Below are 22,664 nucleotides of genomic sequence, written 5' to 3' on the forward strand. Positions count from 1 at the left end.
CCACAACCTTACATCCCTCTAATTGTTCATTGGCATGGATTCATTGGAAACATTCTGGAAATATTTCTTTATGGTCAATGTTGGCATAATAGCATAAATATGAACATTAAAGAATAATTTGAGTACTGGTAAACTTCATGTTCCAATACACTGCAAATGTGCTCACACATGTTGGTACTTCATACAAATTACACTTCATTTGTGTCCACATCATCAACACAGTTTAATGCATACACTATACAATAAATGGCAAAGATGACATCACAGAACGTTATTTAAAACCAAAACATGTAATAAACAAACATCAAAATAGAAACATTAATATTGTTAGTAAAGCATTAAACATAAAACTCATCACGATCGAAAAGAATGCTTGAATTCATCCAGCGATTTCATTACATCAGGGATGAGTGTAAAAGAGTGTAAAAGCAATGTACTTCCTCAATAAAAAAACAAACAACTCAGGACAGATGTGATGTTTGAATGTCATTGCCTAACTGGTAAGAAAATGAAATAAGAAAGAACTTCTGGATACCAGTTCCAGACTCCAGTCTGATTGTTGCATCTCTGTTACACATTATTGCATCAAACTGTCTTTCTTCAGTTTTATTATGTAAACACTTCTAGAAATGTCACTGGTACACTCTCAGATAAAAGGTACAAAAGTTGTCACTCGGGCGATACCTTTTCAAAAAGTAGGGGAGAACGGGGCTAGTAACGCTTTTTGGCTTTGGCTCTATTATTCAAAACATATTTAAGTTAGATGAATATTTTTTACACAATCATCACACACATCTCTGCTACCAATGTGACAGCTTACCCTATAGGTGGGGTTAATTGTAACAGAGGGTTTGTTGTAACACCTGCTAGAAAAGTAGTTTAAACACAAATATTTAAATCATTATAGATCATTATTTCTATATACTTAAGGTGGATATTGTTTCTACATCTGCCTATAATAGATAGATATCCACACATTCCTCCATCCATGATCCTTCATCTAACCATCTTTGTATCAATGCATAAAATAGATTTTTTTTAAGGGCTGCACAATTAAGACAAAAGTCTTATTTGTGAGTTATTTCTCCTGATATTGTGTTACCAGTTATCATTTTGATGAATATTATTTATATTGTTTTCATTTCATTATCATTGTATAGTGGATGCTTAATTAACACTGGCTATGTTTACATGCACAAAATTTTGTCAAGGTTACAACGATACAGTTTACATGCACCCTAAAGATTGCAATCTGATTAAATGTTCGTTAACATGTACATTCTACAGCACAGCCAGGGTTGCCAGACTCGCCTATCAAAACCATCCGAATGGACATTCAAAACTAACCCAAAAACATCCCAATGACTGTCCACAGCCCAAATATCAATAACTAATCAACAAAATACATTTCATCTTTAACCACAGAAAAAACAACTTGTGGAAGGAGTTTAAACAGTAGTCCAAATCTAAACTCGAAAAAAAGCAGAGGACTTGGCAACGCTACGCTGCGGACAGCATCTATCGTCGAGTTCACGCTTATCTCTGGATAAAAGTTGGAGAAAGTTATTCTTAAGAAGTTGTCAGGTATAGGTAATGAAAACACACTTTTCAAAAAGCACAACGCTACTTTATTGCTTAAAGTAGCCTTATATTTAAAAGTACACGTAAACTCTGCAGAATGTACTGCGCGTGTACAGCGCGTGACCCCATTACGTTACCGTAACAATGCACTGTGTGACAACTAACCCCGCTGTGTAAAAATGTAACAAGACAGTGATAAAAAAAAAAGGCTGGATTTGATGACTTATACACCCAACTCAGAAATAAAAAAAACATAAGATGAAGAAATGTACTTTTATTATGCCTCCAAAACACTCTTTGTTCAATATCTTAATCAAAACACATCCAAATGTTTCACAAATTCACAGGAGATCTTCTGACAGTAAGAGAAAAAGACTGTAGGCTATAAGCCCTGTATAAATTTATAAATCAGCCGTGTTACAATTAACCCTGTGAACAAGTTTGTGCCCCGCTACACTTTGTACCTCAAATGTAAACATCCCAGTGACCACGTTTGTACCTTTTTTTGAAAGTGTAGCCAGCGAGCATTAAAGTAACCTGACACGTTAAAGTCTCTGTTTCTCTTTACTTTTTGCTTTTGTAGTGGGCCGCCACCACCAGGTAGCTGTCGGGTGTGAGCTCTTGGATGCTGGGAGATTTTCCCGTAATGGGCGATATCTTTCCTTCCACACGTGAGATCTGGAGCATGCGACATGGGTCGTGCTTCAGCAGGTAGCTCTCGAATGTCTCCCAGCCTCCACCAACACGCACCATCACATGCTTATTATGCAACATCTAGAGAGACAGAAAGACATGCCATCCTTTAGAAATACACGTCTACGACCTCGCACTGACTCCTCTAGAGTCAGCACAAGCATCTAGATTAAATAAAAATATTCGAGTTTGTGCTTTGTTCACACTGGAGAAAACAGATGGGAGGGTTTAATGAATACTAAAGCATTTTGGGGGGCAATGAAAACAGCTGGGTCATTATAAGTAGACAGGAATTAACAAACCAGATTTCCTGGGCCATATCTCAGAAATATTTTCTTAGTTGATCCAGAATGCTTTTTAAACATGTGGCCCGTATCACAACCCTTTGTGTTTGCAATTCATTCAAGCTATACAATTACCACAAGGAGTTATCCGTAACACGCATGCAACATTGGAAATTAAACACAGCTCAGGAAAAATGTGACGGCACGCTTTCATTATGTACTGTAGGCCTAGCATTTGTGTAGGCCTATTCCTTACATATGTTTTATAAGGAGAACTTGTGAAAAACTCATTTGGTGAAAAAAGCCACAAACATCAAAATCCTTTAACACCTCCTCTGTATTAATCACACCTTTTTATTGGCTATCTGTCACCTCAGGTTCTTACTGTGAAAGATCCTCCAGACAGAGAGATGTGTCAGTCTTTAGAGAGCAGAGGCTGTAAATTATTTTCTCAGGTCTTTACATTCCCCAGCGGTTTTACTCCGAAGCCTTATGTCAATAAGTCGAATTAAATAATTTCCTTTTACTTTGATAATAAAGCTGCATTATAAAGTTTTATCTAAATCTGACACTTTAAGGAGGGATGTGTTCATTTTTTACATATTATGAGTCATTTTGTGTTGAAATAAAACACAAGTTGGTAAAAATTAACACAAAATGTGTTGCTCCAATAATAAAACAGAGATGCATGTATTCTGGGCCAAAACATTTAGTGTATTATCCCAAAAACTAATACTGGTTGTGTTGTTTTTAACACATCCGTTCTAAAAGTGCAAAAAGAATGTTATTTTGTGTTTTTGGTGTAATGCAATGTGTTCAAGTGGTTTATGGTTAAAAAACACATTATTTTAAAATATTAATATTAAAGCTCATCGTTCTGAAAGTCGCGGTGGGCTCCGATTAGCCAACTACTGTATACAGTGCACTGTGATTGTCCGAATACATTTAGCGTCTTGCAGAAATGTGACGCTCATTACCATATTTAGAAGATCAACTCCCAATGCAATACAGGGATGTATTTTTGTAGGCCAATCCGGAAGCTAGCAGGAAAAAAATCGCCAAAAAATCATGTGAAGTGACGGAAAATAACCCAGCATTTTTTAGTGCGTAAAGTCTACACCATGAATCCAACCTCTTATGAAGACTACAAATGACCCAACACCTATGACATCATCTCTGGATTATCGATCCCAGTCTCATGAAGTTGCGTATTAATGGCACGAAGTGTGAAAATTGTGCAATAAATACGCCAAATTCCAGTTTGGGGTGCATATGATACGCCAGTCCTTACCATTCACTTAAACGGCGCATCTTTTTTTGTCGTTTTATTTATTGGTTTCTCAATTTTTTTTGCTTTTTTTACCATTTTCGCTTGGGTTTATGGTTAGAAAAACTTTTTGTTATATAAAAATGACATCATTTACCCAAACCCCATTAACCCCAACTCCAAGCGACCATGGCTTAAATACACTGTAAAAAAATTCCGTAGAAATTGCAGCTGGGTTGCCGGTAATTTACCGTAGATTTACATTTATGTTATTTACTGGCAAGAGTTTGTTCAAAGTTAAATGAACATTAAACATTTACAAGTCTTTGTCTTTACAGAGTAAAACTAAAAAAACAGCATCAAGCAAAACATTCTGGGATACAAAATCTGAAGCAAAAAACAGAAAAAGGTTGATGATGATTTCTGATTCCCAGAATGCTTTGCATGAGGGTGTTATTGTATAGTTTTATTCTGTGAAGATAAAGACTTGTTAATATTTAAAATTTATTTAACTTTAAACAAACTCTTGCCAGTAAATAACATAAATGTAAATCTACGGTAAATTACAGGCAACCCAGCTGCAATAACATTGAAATTTCTACGGAATTTTTTTACAGTGTATGGACAAAAACATGGAGAAACCTGTATATTAAATAACCTCCATAAGCAAATCTGAAATCTAACCCTAAACCCAAGCGAAAATGGTTTGAAAAACAGAAAAAAAATTAGAAACCAATAAATAAAACGACAAAAAAAGATGCGCTGTTTAAGTGGATGGGCAGGACTGGCATATCATATGCACACCAAATTGGAATTTGCCGTATGTATTGCACGATTTTCACACTTCATGCTATTTATACACATCTACGTGTATAACTGGGTAGGATTATCACAGAAAACTGTCAAATTTACATATATAATATCCGTATTATCATCGCTGTAATACACACATTGATTTGCTAACTGCATTGTTACATTGTGACAACAATATTGTGGTAAGTTATTTTCAGATCCTTTAAATCAAAACTTTGCAACATCATCAGCAATATTATTGAAGAAGTAAAATGCAAAATGAAATATACTATCTCTCATATATTTATATGTGTATGTGTGACTAAAGCTAACAAAACAAAAGCTTTGCTGCTATTTGATTTGGATTAGCATTTATAATACATTTTAATGTGCAATACAGTTGTCTTTTAAACCAATTCAGATTCAGTCTTGGCTCACTCACAGGGCTTTAAAGAGTACTTTATACCGCAATGTGTCTTCACATAATAACAGTTAAGTAGGAACCCAATATCAAGAGCCAATTAAATTCTGCTAGGTCTTTTTTGTCTATCCCAGCCTTTATTCCCACAACCTTGAAAAGACACCACAGTGACTGTTTCATAAATGCTAAGAAATTACAAAATGTCAATCTGATAACTCAATGTTCCCGTCCCATGTGGTGTACTGTGAAACGTACCATTGCCAACAGACACACGCTCGAAAACCAGTCTGTGATTGAGGACAAGCACAAATATACACTATGCAATAAACAACACACCAGAGAAATCTGCTGTGAGCTGCACCTCATATTATATTCATACAATACATAAGATCCATAATGGAAGGACGTTCACAGGTCAACCCTTCCTGATGAGCGTTTGTGTGGCCCTCGGGTCACAGATATAATAGCAATCGGACTCTACAAGACACCGCAGGACCCCAATATACTGTACACACACTTATAATGTCCTATAAAGCAATTCAGGCCTGCGATGTTAAAGGTTATCTTGAAAGAGTCGCTCGATATATACAATTAATTTCTCCCAGGAGCACCAAAGTTCACTGATACAGCAAAACACACAGACACAAAGAGCGTATTTAAAATAACATTCAATAGATCCACTAGTGTTGAGAAGGTCTTTCTCCGATACAAACACAAAGGCATGTGTCCTTCAGACGCATACATTCGATTCATTTTTTTTGGGAGAATTCAGAATGACTTACAGCAGCCTTGGTTGCCAGGCAACACGTTTCAAGGCTGAAGGAATCATTCAATTCAAAATGGTTGGAAAAGGAGCGCAGTTACCGTTTGTTTCATTCAAGACATAAACCAATGATGGAGAATCTACACCAAATACATATTTTATATGATCTGCAGTGGTGTACCATGGTTAAGTGACGTATCAGATCATAAAACATTTTTAAAAATCTTTACAAAATATGAGATTCGTCATTTAATGGCTAGAAAAAGGTTTAGTCAATGTAGCAATGTGGGACAAGTCTTATTTTCAGGATCACTTAGACATTGAGATTGCAGGTACAGTTGCACGTTTATAGGGGGCAGCAGTGATGCAGTCTGATTCATTACTCAATTAAACCAGCACCGACTGATGAGATTTCACATGGAGACTGAAAATAAGATCAGCTGGGTTTGCATGATGAATCGCTGCAGTCACAGTTTTTAATGAAAGCTGAGTGATCACGTCTGAAGAGAATGCAATCATATTAATTGTGATTTTATGAGATTTCAAAAACTAAACTGAGTGCAAACTTGCATGATCAAATCACAGAGTTTATGGGAACATGTTTAATGGGTCTACATACAGTGCTGATTGCCTGTGCTCACAGACCAAATGCTAGCCTATAGTGGTTGCTACATGGTTGCTAGGGTACTCCAGGTGTTTTTCGCACCTTGCTATAGCATGCAGTTGCTAGTGTTGGAAGATGTTCATGCCAGATTACTTGGCTTCAAGTGTCTATGAAATACTGTTTTCTTAAAATGGTATAAGCAATCTCTGCCTTATAAAAAACATGCAATAATAATTTGATTAACACCATAGTATGTGAACCTATAGGCAATAGGCTACAAAAACTCCACTCTGTCTTTTCCTGTTCTTGCTAACTTAATATATGCAATAATAAATTAGTTATGCATGTATAATAAGTTTGCAGCCTTATGCGCAATAATTGTGTCTCTTGGCCACATTTTATAGTGCTTCAATTTACTCTTTATATAAAATAAATCTTGGATGGGCACCAGGATGATTTCTACTGCTTAAGCTGGTCTTTGCAAACGTACTGGTTTAAATAGGATTAAGGTATCAAACACCTATTGTCAGGCTGATACTGTAGCTAGTTAAGCCAGAAAAGCTGGTTTAACCTGCTTTTTAACAGATTTGTAACTCATTCAAGATTTGGAAGTGAACTACTGTATGTATTTTTTACTGTACTTGGTAACAATCAAATTTTACCTGTCTAAATCGTATGAGAGTTAGTGCATTAGACCTTAAAGGAAAACACCACCGTTTTTCAATATTTTACTATGTTCTTACCTTAACTAGATGAATTAATACATCCCTATCTTTTTTCAATGCGTACACTTTTAATCTTTGTACAGCGCTTCGTGAATGTGTTAGCATTTAGCCAAGCCCCATTCATTCCTTAGGATCCAAACAGGGATGAATTTAGAAGCCACCAAACACTTCCATGTTTACCTTATTTAAAGACTGTTACTGCGCGCCGAGATTGAAGTGCTGCAAACTAAGTGCTCTTCCGCCATACAATATAGTTCTCATATTTTATCCGCTTAAAAAATGGCCATGTTTTATTTTGTGCCACCATACTTACTCATGTAAAAGTCTTTAAATAGGCGAAACATGGAAGTGTTTGGTGGCATCTAAATTCATCCCTGTTTGGATCCTAAGGAATAAATGGGACTAGGCTAAATGCTAACGCATTCACAATGTGCTGTACAAGTGCACAGGTATGCAATGTTGGGGAAAGTAACTTTTAAAAGTAATGCATTACAGTATTAAGTTACTCCCCAAAAAGTAACTGATTGCGTTACTTAGTTACTTTTTATGGAAAGTAATGCTTACATTACTTTTAAGTTACTTTTGCGTTACTTTTTCTTACTTGGCTGAGGTTTGATCTCTTTAATCCCTTGCAGGTGTTTTTATGATCGCAAAAATGTCAAGCTCTGGCCTGCCATCTCCGTTTCTGACTCAAACTGTTCCCGCTCAGGCGCACAAAGTGCGTAATTCTACATTAATATGTTCAGTTTAATTCAGTACATTATTTTATTTTTAAATTGAATTAATTAAACTGAAAAGTAACTCACATCACTTTTTTAAAAAAGTAACTTAAATATTAATATGTACATTTATAAAGTAATGCGTTACTTCACTCGTTACTTCAGAAAAGTAATATTATTACGTAATGCACGTTACTTGTAATGCGTTACCCCCAACACTGGAGGTATGTATAATTTTGTCTAAGTTGAGTTAAGAACATAGTAAAATGATGAAAAATGATAGTGTTTTCCTTTAAAATGATGGGGATACTTAGGGCCAGATTTACTAAATGGGGCATATTGAGAGCGCATTCCAAGAAGCGCCAATGGGAGTGGTAATATCTGTGAGCTATTTACTAAAAGCCAAACAATAAATAGCACAGGTGCAACAGCTGATTTCCATAATGACCAATGCTATCTACTAAGAGCAGTACAAATTAGTTCAGGGACACGAATCAGCAGAGCTGATGAGTTGCGCATGATCTACTAACGTGTGATTCGCTTGAGTTCAGCACCACAGACATCCCAGCTAACGAAGTCATAGTACACTGAAAAGTAGGGCTGTGGTGATACATCGCGTTCCCCATTAAAAAGACCTGCCTGAAATCCATTCTGAATCGCAAAGCCCAGATTCTTTGTTTCATGCACAGCTTGTGCGTGTACAGTACTACAGCTCTGTGATCAGTAGGAAGTCCTTATCAATCTAAAATCACTATGAGTTTATAATGTGAATTTAAAAAAGCATTCGTAAAACACAATCATTCAAAATATTCTCTATTATCATGAAAATACCTGAAACAATTTGAAGAACAGCGATATAAATATCCCTTTAGACATTTCTTGGAATAGTGTTTGTAATGTTACTTCTTCTGTGGCACAAATGGCGTTTCTGCACGAGAGCGCCCTCTGGCTTTTGGATGTGGCGGCATTCCACCGTAATTCATTCAAATTCATTCATTGAGAAAACGCGCATTTGCACGATTAATCGTCACAACCCTACTGAAAAGTGAAGGTTTACAAGAAGTTTTGAAACACCTGCATTGTGTGACGACTTCTAGTAATTCATCTTTAATTTCCTCCAGCAAATAAAAAATAACTCCTAGAAATGCATATACATAAAGGTCAGTCGCAAAAATTGACTTGACCACACCTTTTAAGTCGTTATGTAAGGCCAAAATGATGGTTTGCGCTGTAAGTAAATCTGGCCCTTAGATCTAAAATCCTGTCAGGTCCTTTGTTTTTGTGTTGCTATAATTAGATATACAATTCCACTTAATCCATATCACTATGCAATCAAATTTTCCCTTTGTAGCCATCTCACTAAAAACAGCAACAATGTCAATATGACAGGATAATATTTTTTACTCATATATCTGGCTAGCCTGTACAGCATATGTGTTTCACAGTGAATGCGTGTGTTTTATACTCACCCTGATAAAAAGCACTTTCTCCCCGACACGGTAGCGCCCCTGCGATTGTCTTTCTACACAGAACTTATTTGGACACTTACAAGGCGGGTCTTCAGAAATGTGCTTCACCTGATAACACACGTTCACATAAACTGACACACTATAAAAGCATCTATTACACCAGTAACACAGAAATTACCGTAATAGTTTTGCAAGTACGATAACTTACAGTAATAGTTTTACAGTAATGGTACAAACTATTTTACAGTAGTAGGATCAGCAAGGAGACGTTACTCACGGCATCATCCAAAAGTTTACCGGTGCTCTTCCTGCTAGAGTTACTCTTGCTTAACGGAGAGCTGAACGGAGACATGGATGGAGAACTGGAGGTGGGAGATACAGGAGATGGTGGAGGTTCAGGTGCCTTCTCCTCCTGTTCAATCTCTTTCTCCAGCTTGATAAGTCCAGGTGGCTCCACCTTATATCTGATACAACAGAAAACATCGAGTACTACAGTACAACATCAGCATAACTGATTACTTATATTGACTGCTTAGTTAGTTCTGAATTCATTTATTAATTGAAATGCTACCTAGATGCTATTCTTCCCAGCTCCAGTAGACATAGACAAACCTCTCGTGGCTGCTTGTGTAAAACTGCAAGAAAAGTGAATATAAACATATCAATCACAGAACGGCTGAAAGCTTTAAATCCAATGTGATTACAAAGAGTGATTACAAAATGAACCAGGTGATACAAACAAATGTGAACGAAACAAAATGACACTAAAGGAAAACTAAACACTTTATTCACTTTATTACTGTGGATGAATATGTAATCACAGACGGCTGTTGTTCTCTGGTCATGACAGTGAATATGTGCTGCAAACAGTTATTCAACACCACACCATGCCTGTCTATGATGGATTTGTGCCTAGTATAATTTTTCATGATTAAGTGCAAGTAAACGTGACATCACATGCAATGAAATCTAGAACGTCCACACATCACAACATCCCACCTGAAAATGTCTCCATGTTTTCATTTAGCTACTGTTGGGGAGAAACAGGAGGGAACAGTTACTAATAGTATTACCTCACTCATATTGTCATTCTCTTTCAAAAGTAAGAGTTCTTGCAGTATAAACTGTTGGAGAAGATAGCTTTAGATGTATCCACTTTGCAGGACAGTGGCCCTCCAGGACCAGGAATGCCCACCCAAGATCTATACTGTACTATCCTATGCTATTCTATGCTTTTTTTACTAACCGGAAGTATAAGCGGTTTCCATATGACATCAAATGCATAGTACAATGCAAGTCAATGAAAATCAATTTCTACACTGTTCTTTTAATGTCAGTGTTATCCGTTTTGTTCAACCATACGTAAATCTGTATAACCATCTCCCCAGGTAAACATCGGGTAGTCCTGTCCTTTTCAGAAGCAAAGCCGAGACCGTTTAGTGCGTGAAGTGTCCAGCATTGCACACTTCAAATTTTCCCGGGTACCTAAAGTACACTTCCTTCATTGTTTTGAATACACATTAACACTAGTTATACTAAATGGCATAGCATAGTGCAAAAGTGTGCAATGCATAGTATGCCTTAGGCTGGCCACACACTTTTAAGCCCGATTTGCCCTCTCTGCAATCAAAAGGGGGCGTTACCAGATTAAAGTTTTATCGCAGGCCATTTTTTATTATTTTGCTGCTCCCGACCGCGTTGGAGCCTCCCCCCGCCCAAATTGTAAATATCAAACAAGCTTTCAGATCTGATCGCATATGACATGATAAAAGCAAATTAAATGAAAGTAAGCTAGCTTCAACTGAACATTGCGTGTTTTTATAGCTAAAATAAGACACCAACAAGCATGACATTGAAGAGAAATATTGAGAAAGAATATGGACTTGTACAACTATGGTTGCTTTTATAATGTCTCATGCAAGAACTACCACAACATTTGTTTTTCTCGCGTCATTTTGAAATTGTTTTCTACAGTCATCACGTGTGATCTCGCGACCTGGCCGAATTATCTAGTGTGTGTGTTCTGAGGATTATGAGTTATCCCAGCAATTAAGAGAAAAAATTTGCATAAAAAAATGTGTTCCTGATGAATATTTATGTTAATCTGCAATACTGCAATTATCCACTAGATGACTTTTTTTTTGTTTCACAAAAATGTGGTCGGCAACTTTTAAAAAAATGGCTGGCTGCAAATTAGTTAAAAATCACTTCAATCTGTCTTTACGTCTGCGGTCGCTCATGGATTTGAAATCGTTTAAGATGTAAAAATCGTCCAGTGTATCAGGCATTACTTAAATAAGGGACATTTAAGTAAAAATTACATTACTGGTGTGCATCTTGAGACAAAACAATGACATTGTAAGTTTCCTATTATGTCAGGGAAAGTTATTTTCAGTACACAGACGGCTCTCTGAAACCGGGCATTTGGGTTGTGGTGTTTAAACTTCTGTAGCACTTGATAAATCTCTGTACACTGGTTTGCATTTCAAATGAAACATTTTTTTTTGGATTATGCAAATGAAAGGGAGGTTTGGAAAACCTCTGTGGCTGGAGTTTGTATCTGTGTCATACAAAAGCACACAGTACGTCCACAAGAAAACACTTTCTCTGTGTCTCAATTTGTTCCCCAGCTCCTGAGGTCTTGAATCAATATATTGTTTACACAGGTTCGGGCACTGGTAAGGACCCTAGCTCACTTAACATTGGGACAATGTTCACTTAATTTTTCTGTCACATGGCTGCTTAAGCGGGTTGTGATCACTCACAGCTATTACTCATCAAAAATCGGCAAAACCAACATCTCTCTGACTTCATTTTAAACAGTAAATTGTAAAAAAAAAACGCTGTCATTATTCTCTTACATATCCGTGCATAAAATTTGGAGGAATATATGTAAGCAATAAGGTATGAGAGGCAAGTGCTGTATCGTGAATAAGTAACGGCTGAAGGGCGTTGTTAGGCACGACCCAAAACGGAGTGCCTGCAACAACCCCTTTAGCCGTTACTTATTCACGATACAGCACTTGCCTCAAGTACCTTATTGCTTTTATAAAACGGTTACCACACAGTATTAAAGTAAAAAAAAATTAGTGCAACTATCATGAAGTTAAATCAATAAAAAGCATTCCTTCCGCTTGAAAAAAATAGTCCCTGACCATGAACAAAAATGTGTTCCAATGTGTAATATGCATGAAAGCTCAAATAAAAACAACAAACCGATATTTGTATGGTTGCTAAGGGTGTTGCTAAGGGCGCAGTGATAAACAGAACCGTTGGGTGAAGCGGTCATAGCAGTGTTTTATCATGAATAAAGCACACCTATTGACCAATCAGAATCAAGGATTGGAACTAACCGTTTTATAATTACATTTTAAATATATATATTTTTTACGATTTAAAATAAATATTATTATTTAAAATATTGAGTAGATTGTGGTCCCTTAAGGGGATTGCACACTGGCCCCGTCTAAAAAAATCGAACACATTGTTTTCTATGAGTATACGCACACCGGCGCCGCCAAGTGACGCCTGTCCGCGCCGCCCAGCTGTGACTCAGGAAGTTGCTCAAATCCCTGTCACGCCACACAGCGCCACTCACATAGTTTAACATTAAATAACATCATATTTGCCCCAAATCATTAATGATTAACATTGGCTGCTAACGTATATTTTGCATTTTGAAGTAGACGCTATCTGACGAAGCTCGCACTATTTAATGTGCACTTCCGGTTTACAAAACCTCCGAGTTGTCCTAGACGCGACTTGATGCGGCGCGACGCTGAGCTGCGCGGCCGGTGTGCGATCCCCTTTACTGTCTAGCAATGTGTGTTTATATTTAAAACTAAAACAAATGTTTGTCTTTATAAAATAATATTACCTGTTTTTTAAAGCCCATCCATCATCAAAAACACAACTTTGATGGTTTACTATACAGTATGTCTTTTGAAACAATAATGTTTGTGGAAAGAAACAATTCCTATTTGAGCATCTTTAGCAATCGAAACATCACAATACTCTTTTTCTTGTGAAAATGCAATAATTAGGGTCTATCTATGATCTCTTATAGACACAGACACAGTTGCATACCACTGCACACAATGATTAATTTTACCCATTATCCTTTGTGCCTAAATCAGAGATTTGTTTAAAACACTCACCCAGCCCATCTGATTCAAACAGACAGGTGTCGCCAACGCCCACCTCTCGACACCATGACAGAAAGTTGGCTGTGTTGTCCCTGGCAAAAAAGGAGCCAGATGGGGCGCTGGCTCGGCAGGGAATCCTGCGACTGGGGATTATCTGAAATAGAGATTTTGTCCGTGTTACTCTATGGCTTCACTGACAGACATTTAACACCAAAATCTCACACATAAGTGAAGCGAAGCATGGTCAACATATAGCTTTTCCATAGTGTTACTAAAACAGGTGCATCATCAACTTCCTCAGTAATCCCTCGGTAATGTTATATGTATGTTGTCATTATTAAAAACACAATGACATGTAATTTCTTTATGAACAATAGCGTCCTCACAGTGCTCGGGCCCTAATTAAAAGAAATTTTGGTAGAAAAAATGTGTAAAGGTGAAAGCAAATGATAATTAAACTATAAGTGACTGATCTGTGCACTTTATAAAATTATGCAGTTGACAGAACTGTATATTGTATCTGGGCAGGACTTAAAAAGGACATTTCTCAAAACTTTTTTAAGATGTCAAATAGATCTTTGGTGTCCCCAGAGTTCTAGCTCAAAATACCATACAGATAATTTATAATAAATATGTAAAAATTGCCACTTGAGCAAAAATGTGTCGTTTTGGGATGTGTCCTTTAAAATGCAAATGACCTGATCTCTGCGCTAAATGGAAGTGCCTTTATAATCCCCTTCTGACATCACAAGGGGAGCCAATTTTAATGACCTTTTTTTTCACATGCGTGCAGAGAATGGTTTACCAAAACTAAGTTACTTGGTTGTTTATTTTCAGATTTTCTAGGTTGATAGAAGCACTGGGGACCCAATTATAACACTTTTCATGATATGCTCCCTTTAAAACACTTTTTGGGTTAATTTCATGAAATTAAGAAAGATGTGTTAGGAGTTTGTTCCTAATGGTTCCCATGTCCTATGTGTCATGTTTTGATTGGTCCTCTTGATTTATGTGTTATGTTCTAATTGGTATATCATGTGTACAGGGCCTGAAGTTAACTTTTTTGACCACCAGCCACTGTGGCAGGTGGATTTAGAAATCCACCTGCCACAGTGACTTTTTACCAGCCAGTTTTTTTTTTGCCTGAATAGTGAATGATAACACTGTTTTTAATATATGAATTAAATATAATTATTTTTTAGAGCTACAAAACTGAATTTCTCTTTGTCTTAGGTTGTTTGATTAACATTAATGACACAGACTTAAGTAGGTTAATTGAGGTAACTGTCTCTTTAAGACCAGCACAGACACAGTTTTTGACTCTCTATACATACACTTATGTTAAGACATAACAAAAATGTTTTATTAGAATAAGAAAACTGTGGAGATCATTTTGTTTATTATATGTGCCCTGTGAAGAGCAGAAAGATTTTATGTACGCATGCTTTTAGGAACGCGTCTCTCCGATGTGCCCTATAGAGTCCCCTTAAACCCGCGCACGCACACAGAGACAGAGGGGGCACAAACTGCGCACCTAAATGCCGCACATACGTTGTTTTTCATTACTCTATTCGCAAAATGTATGTTAATGTACTACAGTATAAGGCATAGTAGCGCACCTCTCTTTAAAGTTTACACTTCAAGAGTTCTGATCCGTCACAGCAGCACTACACATCTGTGAAACTGAGATTATACTGTAGCATATGTCAGCATTGCGTTCACATCCCATCTCACCAACAATTTAATACTTACTCGCACATCCAAACGTAGTCAGAGAAGTGCCTCATCTTATTTCCAATTGCATGAACGTTGCGAAACAGCAGTCGCATCAATGAATCACTCAATTTGCATCAGTGATTTGCGCAGCTTGATAAGAAATGAGCGGTTGCCGTTTACCCAAACAAATATTTTAATGATATTCGGCCCGCGGTCAGTCGGTCGGGTTTAAAAACTATTTTGAACAATTGCGGGCGGGTTAGTTGAAAATGTCGGTCGGGAGTGGGTTGTTTATACATTGACCCGCGCATCACTGATTCGCATTGGCTACCCGCCAATGTGGCTGGTAGATTGACAGTGTTACCCGCCAATTGCAAAATCCACCCGCATTTGGCGCGTGGTCGGGTGTTAATTTCAGGCCCTGCATGTGTATATCTGTATGTCTTTTGTTTGTTATTGAAGTGTTTGTTGTTGTTTGTTATATTAATGTTCTTGTTTCACGTTTCACTAATCAAGCTTTATGTCATGGATTACATTCAGGTTTGGATTTATTAATCACATTTGTTCTGCATTTAGATCCAGTCTCCTCATCTTTTTAATACAGTACGTTACAGAATAACCTACCTAAAAATTTATTTAGCAGATGTTTTGTCTTCTCTGCACCAGAGATCAAATTCTGTTCTGGAATTTACTGCTTAAGTTTTGAGGGTTGCCATCCCTGTCCAACTGTTCACGTCATGCCTGCCAAGCCAGAGCCCTCCCACGTCATGGCTGTCATGCCAAAGCCCTCTGATGTCATGGCCACCACCACGCCAAAGCCCTCTCAGATCAAGGATAGCCCCAAAAATATTTTTTGGGAGGGGGGAATAAGTGAAAAGGAAGCCAAGAGCTGCAAAGATGCTACCAGCGAGGCTGAGATAGGCGAGATACCTTAGGCAAGGGTGAGACCAATAAGAAAACTGGCAGTGTCCGAGCCAGCTCTTCCATGACCCACGTCCAAGCCAGCTCCCCTCTCCAGAATCTCCTGCCATCTTAGCCATCATGCAAAAGGACCCAAGTCCGGTGGTCCCTAAGGTCTGCCCCCTGTCTTTAGTGCTTCCTGTGGTGGCTACAGCCATGTGGTGTGTTTGGGCCACATACTGTTCTATGGCTCCCCCGGAGGTTGCTGCAGGCCACGAGTCACGCCCTGAGCTTCCTGTCACTAACAATATGGCTGAACCCAAGTATCCTGTTATTCTTGTCATGGTCAAGAAGGCGTTCCCTGCATTTCCTGTGGCCGTCCTAGAGCCTCCTGGACCCTCTGACCTGGTCAAGTTGGCTGTATCTTTGTTATCTGCACTGCCAGCTCCACCCTGGCTTCATGCACTGCCGGTTTTGCCCTGGCCCGCCAATGATCCATGGCCCAGACCTGCCATTGCATCACGGCCAAGGCCCGCCATTGCTCTACTGCTCAGGCCCGCCATTGCTCCACGGCCCAGACCCGCCATTGCTTCATGGCCAAGGCCCGCCAATGATCCATAGCCCAGACCCGCCATTGCTCCACGGCCCAGACCCGCCATTGCTTCACAACCAAGGCCCGCCATTGCTCCACGGCCCAGACCCGCCTTTGCTTCACGACCAAGGCCCGCCATTGCTCCACAGCCCAGGCCCGCCGTTGCTCCACAGCCCAGACCCGCCATTGCTCCACGGCCCAGACCCGCCATTGCTTCATGACCCAGGCCGCCATTGCTCCACAGCCCAGACCCGCCATTGCTCCACGGCCCAGACCCGCCATTGCTTCACGTCCAAGGCCCGCCATTCCTCCACAGCCCAGACCCGCCATTGCTCCACGGCCCAGACCCGCCATTGCTCTACTGCCCAGGCCCGCCATTGCTCCACGGCAAAGGCCCGCCATTGCTCTACTGCCCAGGCCCGCCATTGCTTCACGGCCAAGGCCCGCCATTCCTCCACGGCCCAGACCCGCCATTGCTTCACGGCCAAGGCCCGCCATTCCTCCACAGCCCAGACCCGCCATTGCTCCACGGCCCAGACCCGCCATTGCTCTACTGCCCAGGCCACCATTCCTCCACAGCCCAGACCCGCCATTGCTCCACGGCCCAGACCCGCCATTGCTTCACGGCCAAGGCCCGCCATTCCTCCACAGCCCAGACCCGCCATTGCTCCACGGCCCAGACCCGCCATTGCTCTACTGCCCAGGCCACCATTGCTCCACAGCCCAGACCCACCATTGCTTCATGGCCAAGGCCCGCCATTGCTCCACGGCCCAGACCCGCCATTGCTTCACGTCCAAGGCCCGCCATTCCTCCACAGCCCAGACCCGCCATTGCTCCACGGCCCAGACCCGCCATTGCTCTACTGCCCAGGCCCGCCATTGCTCCACGGCAAAGGCCCGCCATTGCTCTACTGCCCAGGCCCGCCATTGCTTCACGGCCAAGGCCCGCCATTCCTCCACAGCCCAGACCCGCCATTGCTCCACGGCCCAGACCCGGCTTTGCTTCACGGCCAAGGCCCGCCATTCCTCCACAGCCCAGACCCGCCATTGCTCCACGGCCCAGACCCGCCATTGCTCTACTGCCCAGGCCACCATTCCTCCACAGCCCAGACCCGCCATTGCTCCACGGCCCAGACCCGCCATTGCTTCACGGCCAAGGCCCGCCATTCCTCCACGGCCCAGACCCGCCATTGCTCCACGGCCCAGACCCGCCATTGCTCTACTGCCCAGGCCACCATTGCTCCACAGCCCAGACCCACCATTGCTTCATGGCCAAGGCCCGCCATTGCTTCACAGCCCAGGACCGCCATTGCTCCACAGCCCATACCCGCCATTGCTCCATGGCCCAGGCCCACCATTGCTCCACAGACACAAGGCTGTTATATGAATGCGCCTCTAAAGGTAACTGTTTCAAACGTTTTTTCATCTTATCACAATATAATACCTAATAAAGAGCTGTATAAAAGTACACACGGCTGTTTGTGTACAGGGTAATGGGTAAAGTATCAATAGCTCCGATCCTCAGAATATATTTGTTCATCGCAAACTGGCAGGAAGGTCTCAAAATACACACAAACAAATCCAAGGTATGATAATTTGCACATTCAGATTCAATACCAAACTTGTCGATTTTAAACATTCAAGACTTTTGTGCAAATTTGAAAATTAGTGAATCCTCTGAAGACTTCACCCGTGAACCGTGAGGAGTTCATGAGTGTCTTACTTTCTCTCAGCAGGAGACAAGATCTCTTTATACACATTCACTCTCAAAACAAGCGTCCTTTTAATAGTCAATGATAATATAACAGTAAGAGATGCCAAAAGATGGGGGGTAGTCAAACTCTCAAACGTATATCCAATTTATATCTCAAAGGGGGATTTACATAGTGTCAATTTTCATGCAAGAGACTATGAAATGTCTGATGAGATCATGCTGGAAGAATGCAGTCAAGACTGGAATGAATTTTTTCTCCTGCTTTTCCAGAACATTCTCAGCTTCTCTGAAAGACCAATGTCTTCGTTCAGAATCTAAAGTGAGGTTTGATGAAGAATGTCTGTAGACTCTTTGTGATTAATAAATTCCTGTGTATTTCTCTCTCTCTCTCATATTCTTTCTATCCCCAAGGACTTGTGACCTCAAGTATTCCTCACATCTGTGCTGTTGCCCGTTGTATTTTTCTTACAGACACGCACAGACTGATCAGGTGACCCAGCATGCAGCACGGCCTTTGACGTCAGTGCACTCATAAAAATCACTGGAGCCCTTTCTCGAAATAAAAGCTAACTACAAAAGAAATGTAGAATACAAACCAACCAAAACTTACAACAACACAGAGATAATGAAAAACACAGCATCTCATTAATGTTCATATTAATTTCCACTGGACAAGCCATTCAGCCACCAAATACAACAAACTTACAAGTGTGTGGCTGTACATCGGCCGCTAAGAGTAATGATCGCTCATTTGACATTGAGGTAAAGTTACCATAACCAGCAAAAGTATCATAATTTGAGATTGAATGAAGAATTAAATGCTTAATTCAAATGAAATATCTGAATGAACCGATTGATTTAAATGAATCTGACATATAGCAAAATAGCTAAATTCCAAATTGCTGGACACCTGGAGAGTTTGTGTTATTTATATATCTAGATATTGCTCAGGTCACACTTTAAAAACTCATCAAAAAAAAAAAAAAAATGTTGGGTTGCTTCAACCAGTTAAATTAACCTATGCTGGGTTTTGGTCCAGGGCCAGTGTGTCCTACAAGCGGTAGCCGCGAAACAACTCTTGCACAAAGACCTTTATATTTTACATAAAAATCACGTTGATTCGGGGCCAGGGTGAACAATGCTCTGGACCTGTATTTTTCGCCGAGGGTCGGATGCGACTAAACAGATAACATCATCATGTATTTTTATGGACTAAAATGATTTGTGACTATTTTGGTGACTGAATTATTAGTGTGGAACTTTAACCCTGTACATTTTTAACATTTGTTTGATGACAACTAAACTGTCAAAGTATAACAAAACATGCTTTTATTTATCATTGCCACTTTGTAGGTGTGAGCAAAAATGTGCCGTTTTTTGATGTGTCCTTTTAAATTCAAATGAGCTGATGAAATGCAAACACTGATCGCCATAATGGTGGTTTGTTGAAATTAAACTTAATTGTGCGTTCAATTATTCTCTCTCTCTGCACTGAATAGCAGTGCCGTAGTTGGACAGTGCAGATTAAGGGGTGGTATTATTATAATAAGAGCCAAATTTCAATGACCATGCTTTCAGAGAATGGTTTACCATAACTTAGAACTACTTTTTCATATTTTCTAGGTTTATAAAATCACTGGGGACCCAATTATAGCAGTTACACATGGAAAAAGTCAAATTTTCATGATATGTCCCCTTTAATGAAATATTAGGACAGTTTTGTACTATTTATTTTGGAGTCCAATCATGTTAGATTAGCATCGCGAGTCACTAAAGACCTAAATCTATGACTTTTCTCCAAAATTAAAATGGGCCTATTAAGCTCCTTCAACAGCTAAAGCCATGGCCTTAAAAATATTCATTACAGTTGTTGGACATATAAATGAAAAATAATATGTCACGACATATTGGATACCCCACTTTTGTAGTATGACAACCATAAACAGAATCTTGTGTCATCTCATTTCTGAATTTTTCAGTTTATGGATGCATAAACACAATAAAGGTATCATAAACTATGACTCATAGTCTTCTAAAGCCATCTCATGACCGTATATTAGCAAAATGATGTATTTGTTGTAATAAGGAGAAAGCCAAACTAAAAGAAGAAAGACCATGAAACAAAACAGTCTATGAATGGTAGCTCCTGTTTTATTATCCTTGTGGGACTCTATTAGTAGAACTGGAGAGTCATAACTAATAGAAAAGCCCCATTCTGTGTATCTGTAAGAGGTGGTTCTTGGCCAAGACAAGCAGAAATATTTTCTTAATTTACCACTGCAAAAATCTCCTGATCTTAATGCTTTTTCCATCTGGGGGTGTTTTTCAGCACTTAACTTTCATTTACTTTCTCTGTTTAAATCACAAAGCTCACTGATTTTCCAAAGTTCATCGTCCCACGATGCAGAGGTTCAGCAGGGGGTGGCAAGCGGCCACAATTCCAGACAAAAGTCTTTGTGTGAGTCAGAAACTACAAATACATTCTTTACAAGCACCCGAAACTGATCCACTGTGGCATGGCTAGAGTTTGCAAGTGTACAATATGAAAACATTCAAACGTATTGCTAGCAGACATGCCAAAGTCATTTATGCTGCTATGGAAATGCATGCTTTTATCTGTCCAGTATCTGTCATTTATTCGAATGAATAGCTACGCTTTGCATCCATGTATTTGATCAAATATGACCTTAAACCAGTCAACGCAGACCTTTTTCCAACACAACCCACTGGCTACCCAATTTAGAAAACAAGTTTTACACATCTCTTGTTTTAACAAGACAGCTGTACTTGACGTTGGAAATTATAATGAAATTATAATGAAAACATTGTTGCGGTTATATGTCTAGCAGACTGCATGAAGACTTGCAATTATGCAGATGATCTAAGCGTAGGAATACAATAGTGTTTCAAAAACCTAAAAATACTAAGGTTCTGTGCATTCTCTTAAATTAAACAATTACGTTGTTTGGTCGATTCACATGGATTTCATCAGAAGAGCTAACCATACTTCACACAGGCAGAGAGTTGCAAGCCCTGTCTTTACTGTACGGCAAGCATCTGTGACTCGTAATTAAAAGGAGTTTTAGATGTGGCAGTCTGTCAACATCTGTTTATAAAAGCGCAAAAAAACACATGAGGACAATTATCCTGCCACTGGGTTCACAGTAGCTAACACATCTGTTGAACCATGTCTCTATTGTGTAACTCTAAGAAGCATTTTTTTTATTTGCACCAATAAATATTATAAATATAAGCTTTAAAGGTTTAGTTTATATGACAGAATTTTTAACCAAAATGGTGAATCTTTTATGCTTTTGAAAACAGGTTTCAATCATAGACACTTAAAAAATATGGACATATGTCATGATCCTGCCAGTCGGTCATTGTGGCGGTAGCCATGTTTTGCGTGGTAATGCATGGCCTTTGTTGGGGCTGTGTGCTTTCGTGTCTTGTCTCTGCCCCTGCCCCCCCTTGTTTCCTTGTTAATTATCATAATTGGTTAACTCCCCTCACCTGACCTTTCTTCATAATCTTGTTTAGTTTTTCTATTTAAGGACCCAGTGTGTTCAGTCCTTTGCTGAATCGTTTTGGTTGGTTGGTTTTTTGACAATTCTGTCATTGTTGAGTCAAAGTCAAGTAGTCCCGTCTGTTATTGTTATCAGTTTATGTTATGTCATTTTTCCCAACGTGGGCTTGTTTAACCATTTTTGAGTTCATAATTTGCCCGTCATGACATATGTAGTGTCCGTGATGTCACCCATAGGTTTGTGAAGAGCTTTTTTGAAGCCAATAGTTGGCGGGGCTTGACGCCGCCATCTTGGCATCCCGTCACCGCGCATCACTCACAGATAACCGAAAATGGGTACAAAGGCAGGACGTGGGTGAAGCTGAAGTGTCTGACAGCAGTTGTAGTTCATTCATCACTCTAGTGACCACGCCCTTAATTTTGCAGAACTTTAAGGCTTTATATAATTTAAATGGATGAGTAACAAAACAATTCACCCCCCTCACAGTTGTCATGAAGGGCAAACTTAGCTATACTGACCAGAAACACTTTTTGTACCAGGCTGTAAACGCATTTATTTCTGCAGTAAAGTTGGGCATTTTAACATGGAGGTCAATGGGAATTGACTTTCTTTTGGAGCCTCTAGCGGCCAGTCAATGAATTGCAGTTTAAGTCACTTCCGTGTTTGCTTCACAATAGAGATTGAAAGGTTGCCCCTTGGTTTCAACATGCAAGTTTTTGAAAACAACAGAGTTATAACTTTTCTGTAAACAA

At 39.5% G+C, this 22,664-nt stretch overlaps 1 protein-coding gene across 1 annotated transcript in view; it reads right to left on the minus strand.

Moving 5' to 3' along the window:
* Nucleotides 1–198: 198 nt before the first annotated feature.
* The window catches only part of gas2a (growth arrest-specific 2a), a 31,319-nt gene continuing 8,853 nt past the window's right edge, over nucleotides 199–22,664 (minus strand). The window contains exons 4-8 of the mRNA XM_065297951.2: nucleotides 13,476–13,617; nucleotides 9,890–9,953; nucleotides 9,596–9,782; nucleotides 9,319–9,426; nucleotides 199–2,355 (exon numbers count right to left, since the gene is read on the minus strand). Of these exons, the coding sequence (XP_065154023.2) occupies nucleotides 2,146–2,355; nucleotides 9,319–9,426; nucleotides 9,596–9,782; nucleotides 9,890–9,953; nucleotides 13,476–13,617 (711 nt within the window). The 3' untranslated portion in view covers nucleotides 199–2,145. The remainder of the gene's footprint in view (nucleotides 2,356–9,318; nucleotides 9,427–9,595; nucleotides 9,783–9,889; nucleotides 9,954–13,475; nucleotides 13,618–22,664) is intronic.

Source organism: Paramisgurnus dabryanus, chromosome 23 (assembly GCF_030506205.2).
Source record: "Paramisgurnus dabryanus chromosome 23, PD_genome_1.1, whole genome shotgun sequence".
NCBI classification, from domain to species: Eukaryota; Metazoa; Chordata; class Actinopteri; order Cypriniformes; family Cobitidae; genus Paramisgurnus; species Paramisgurnus dabryanus.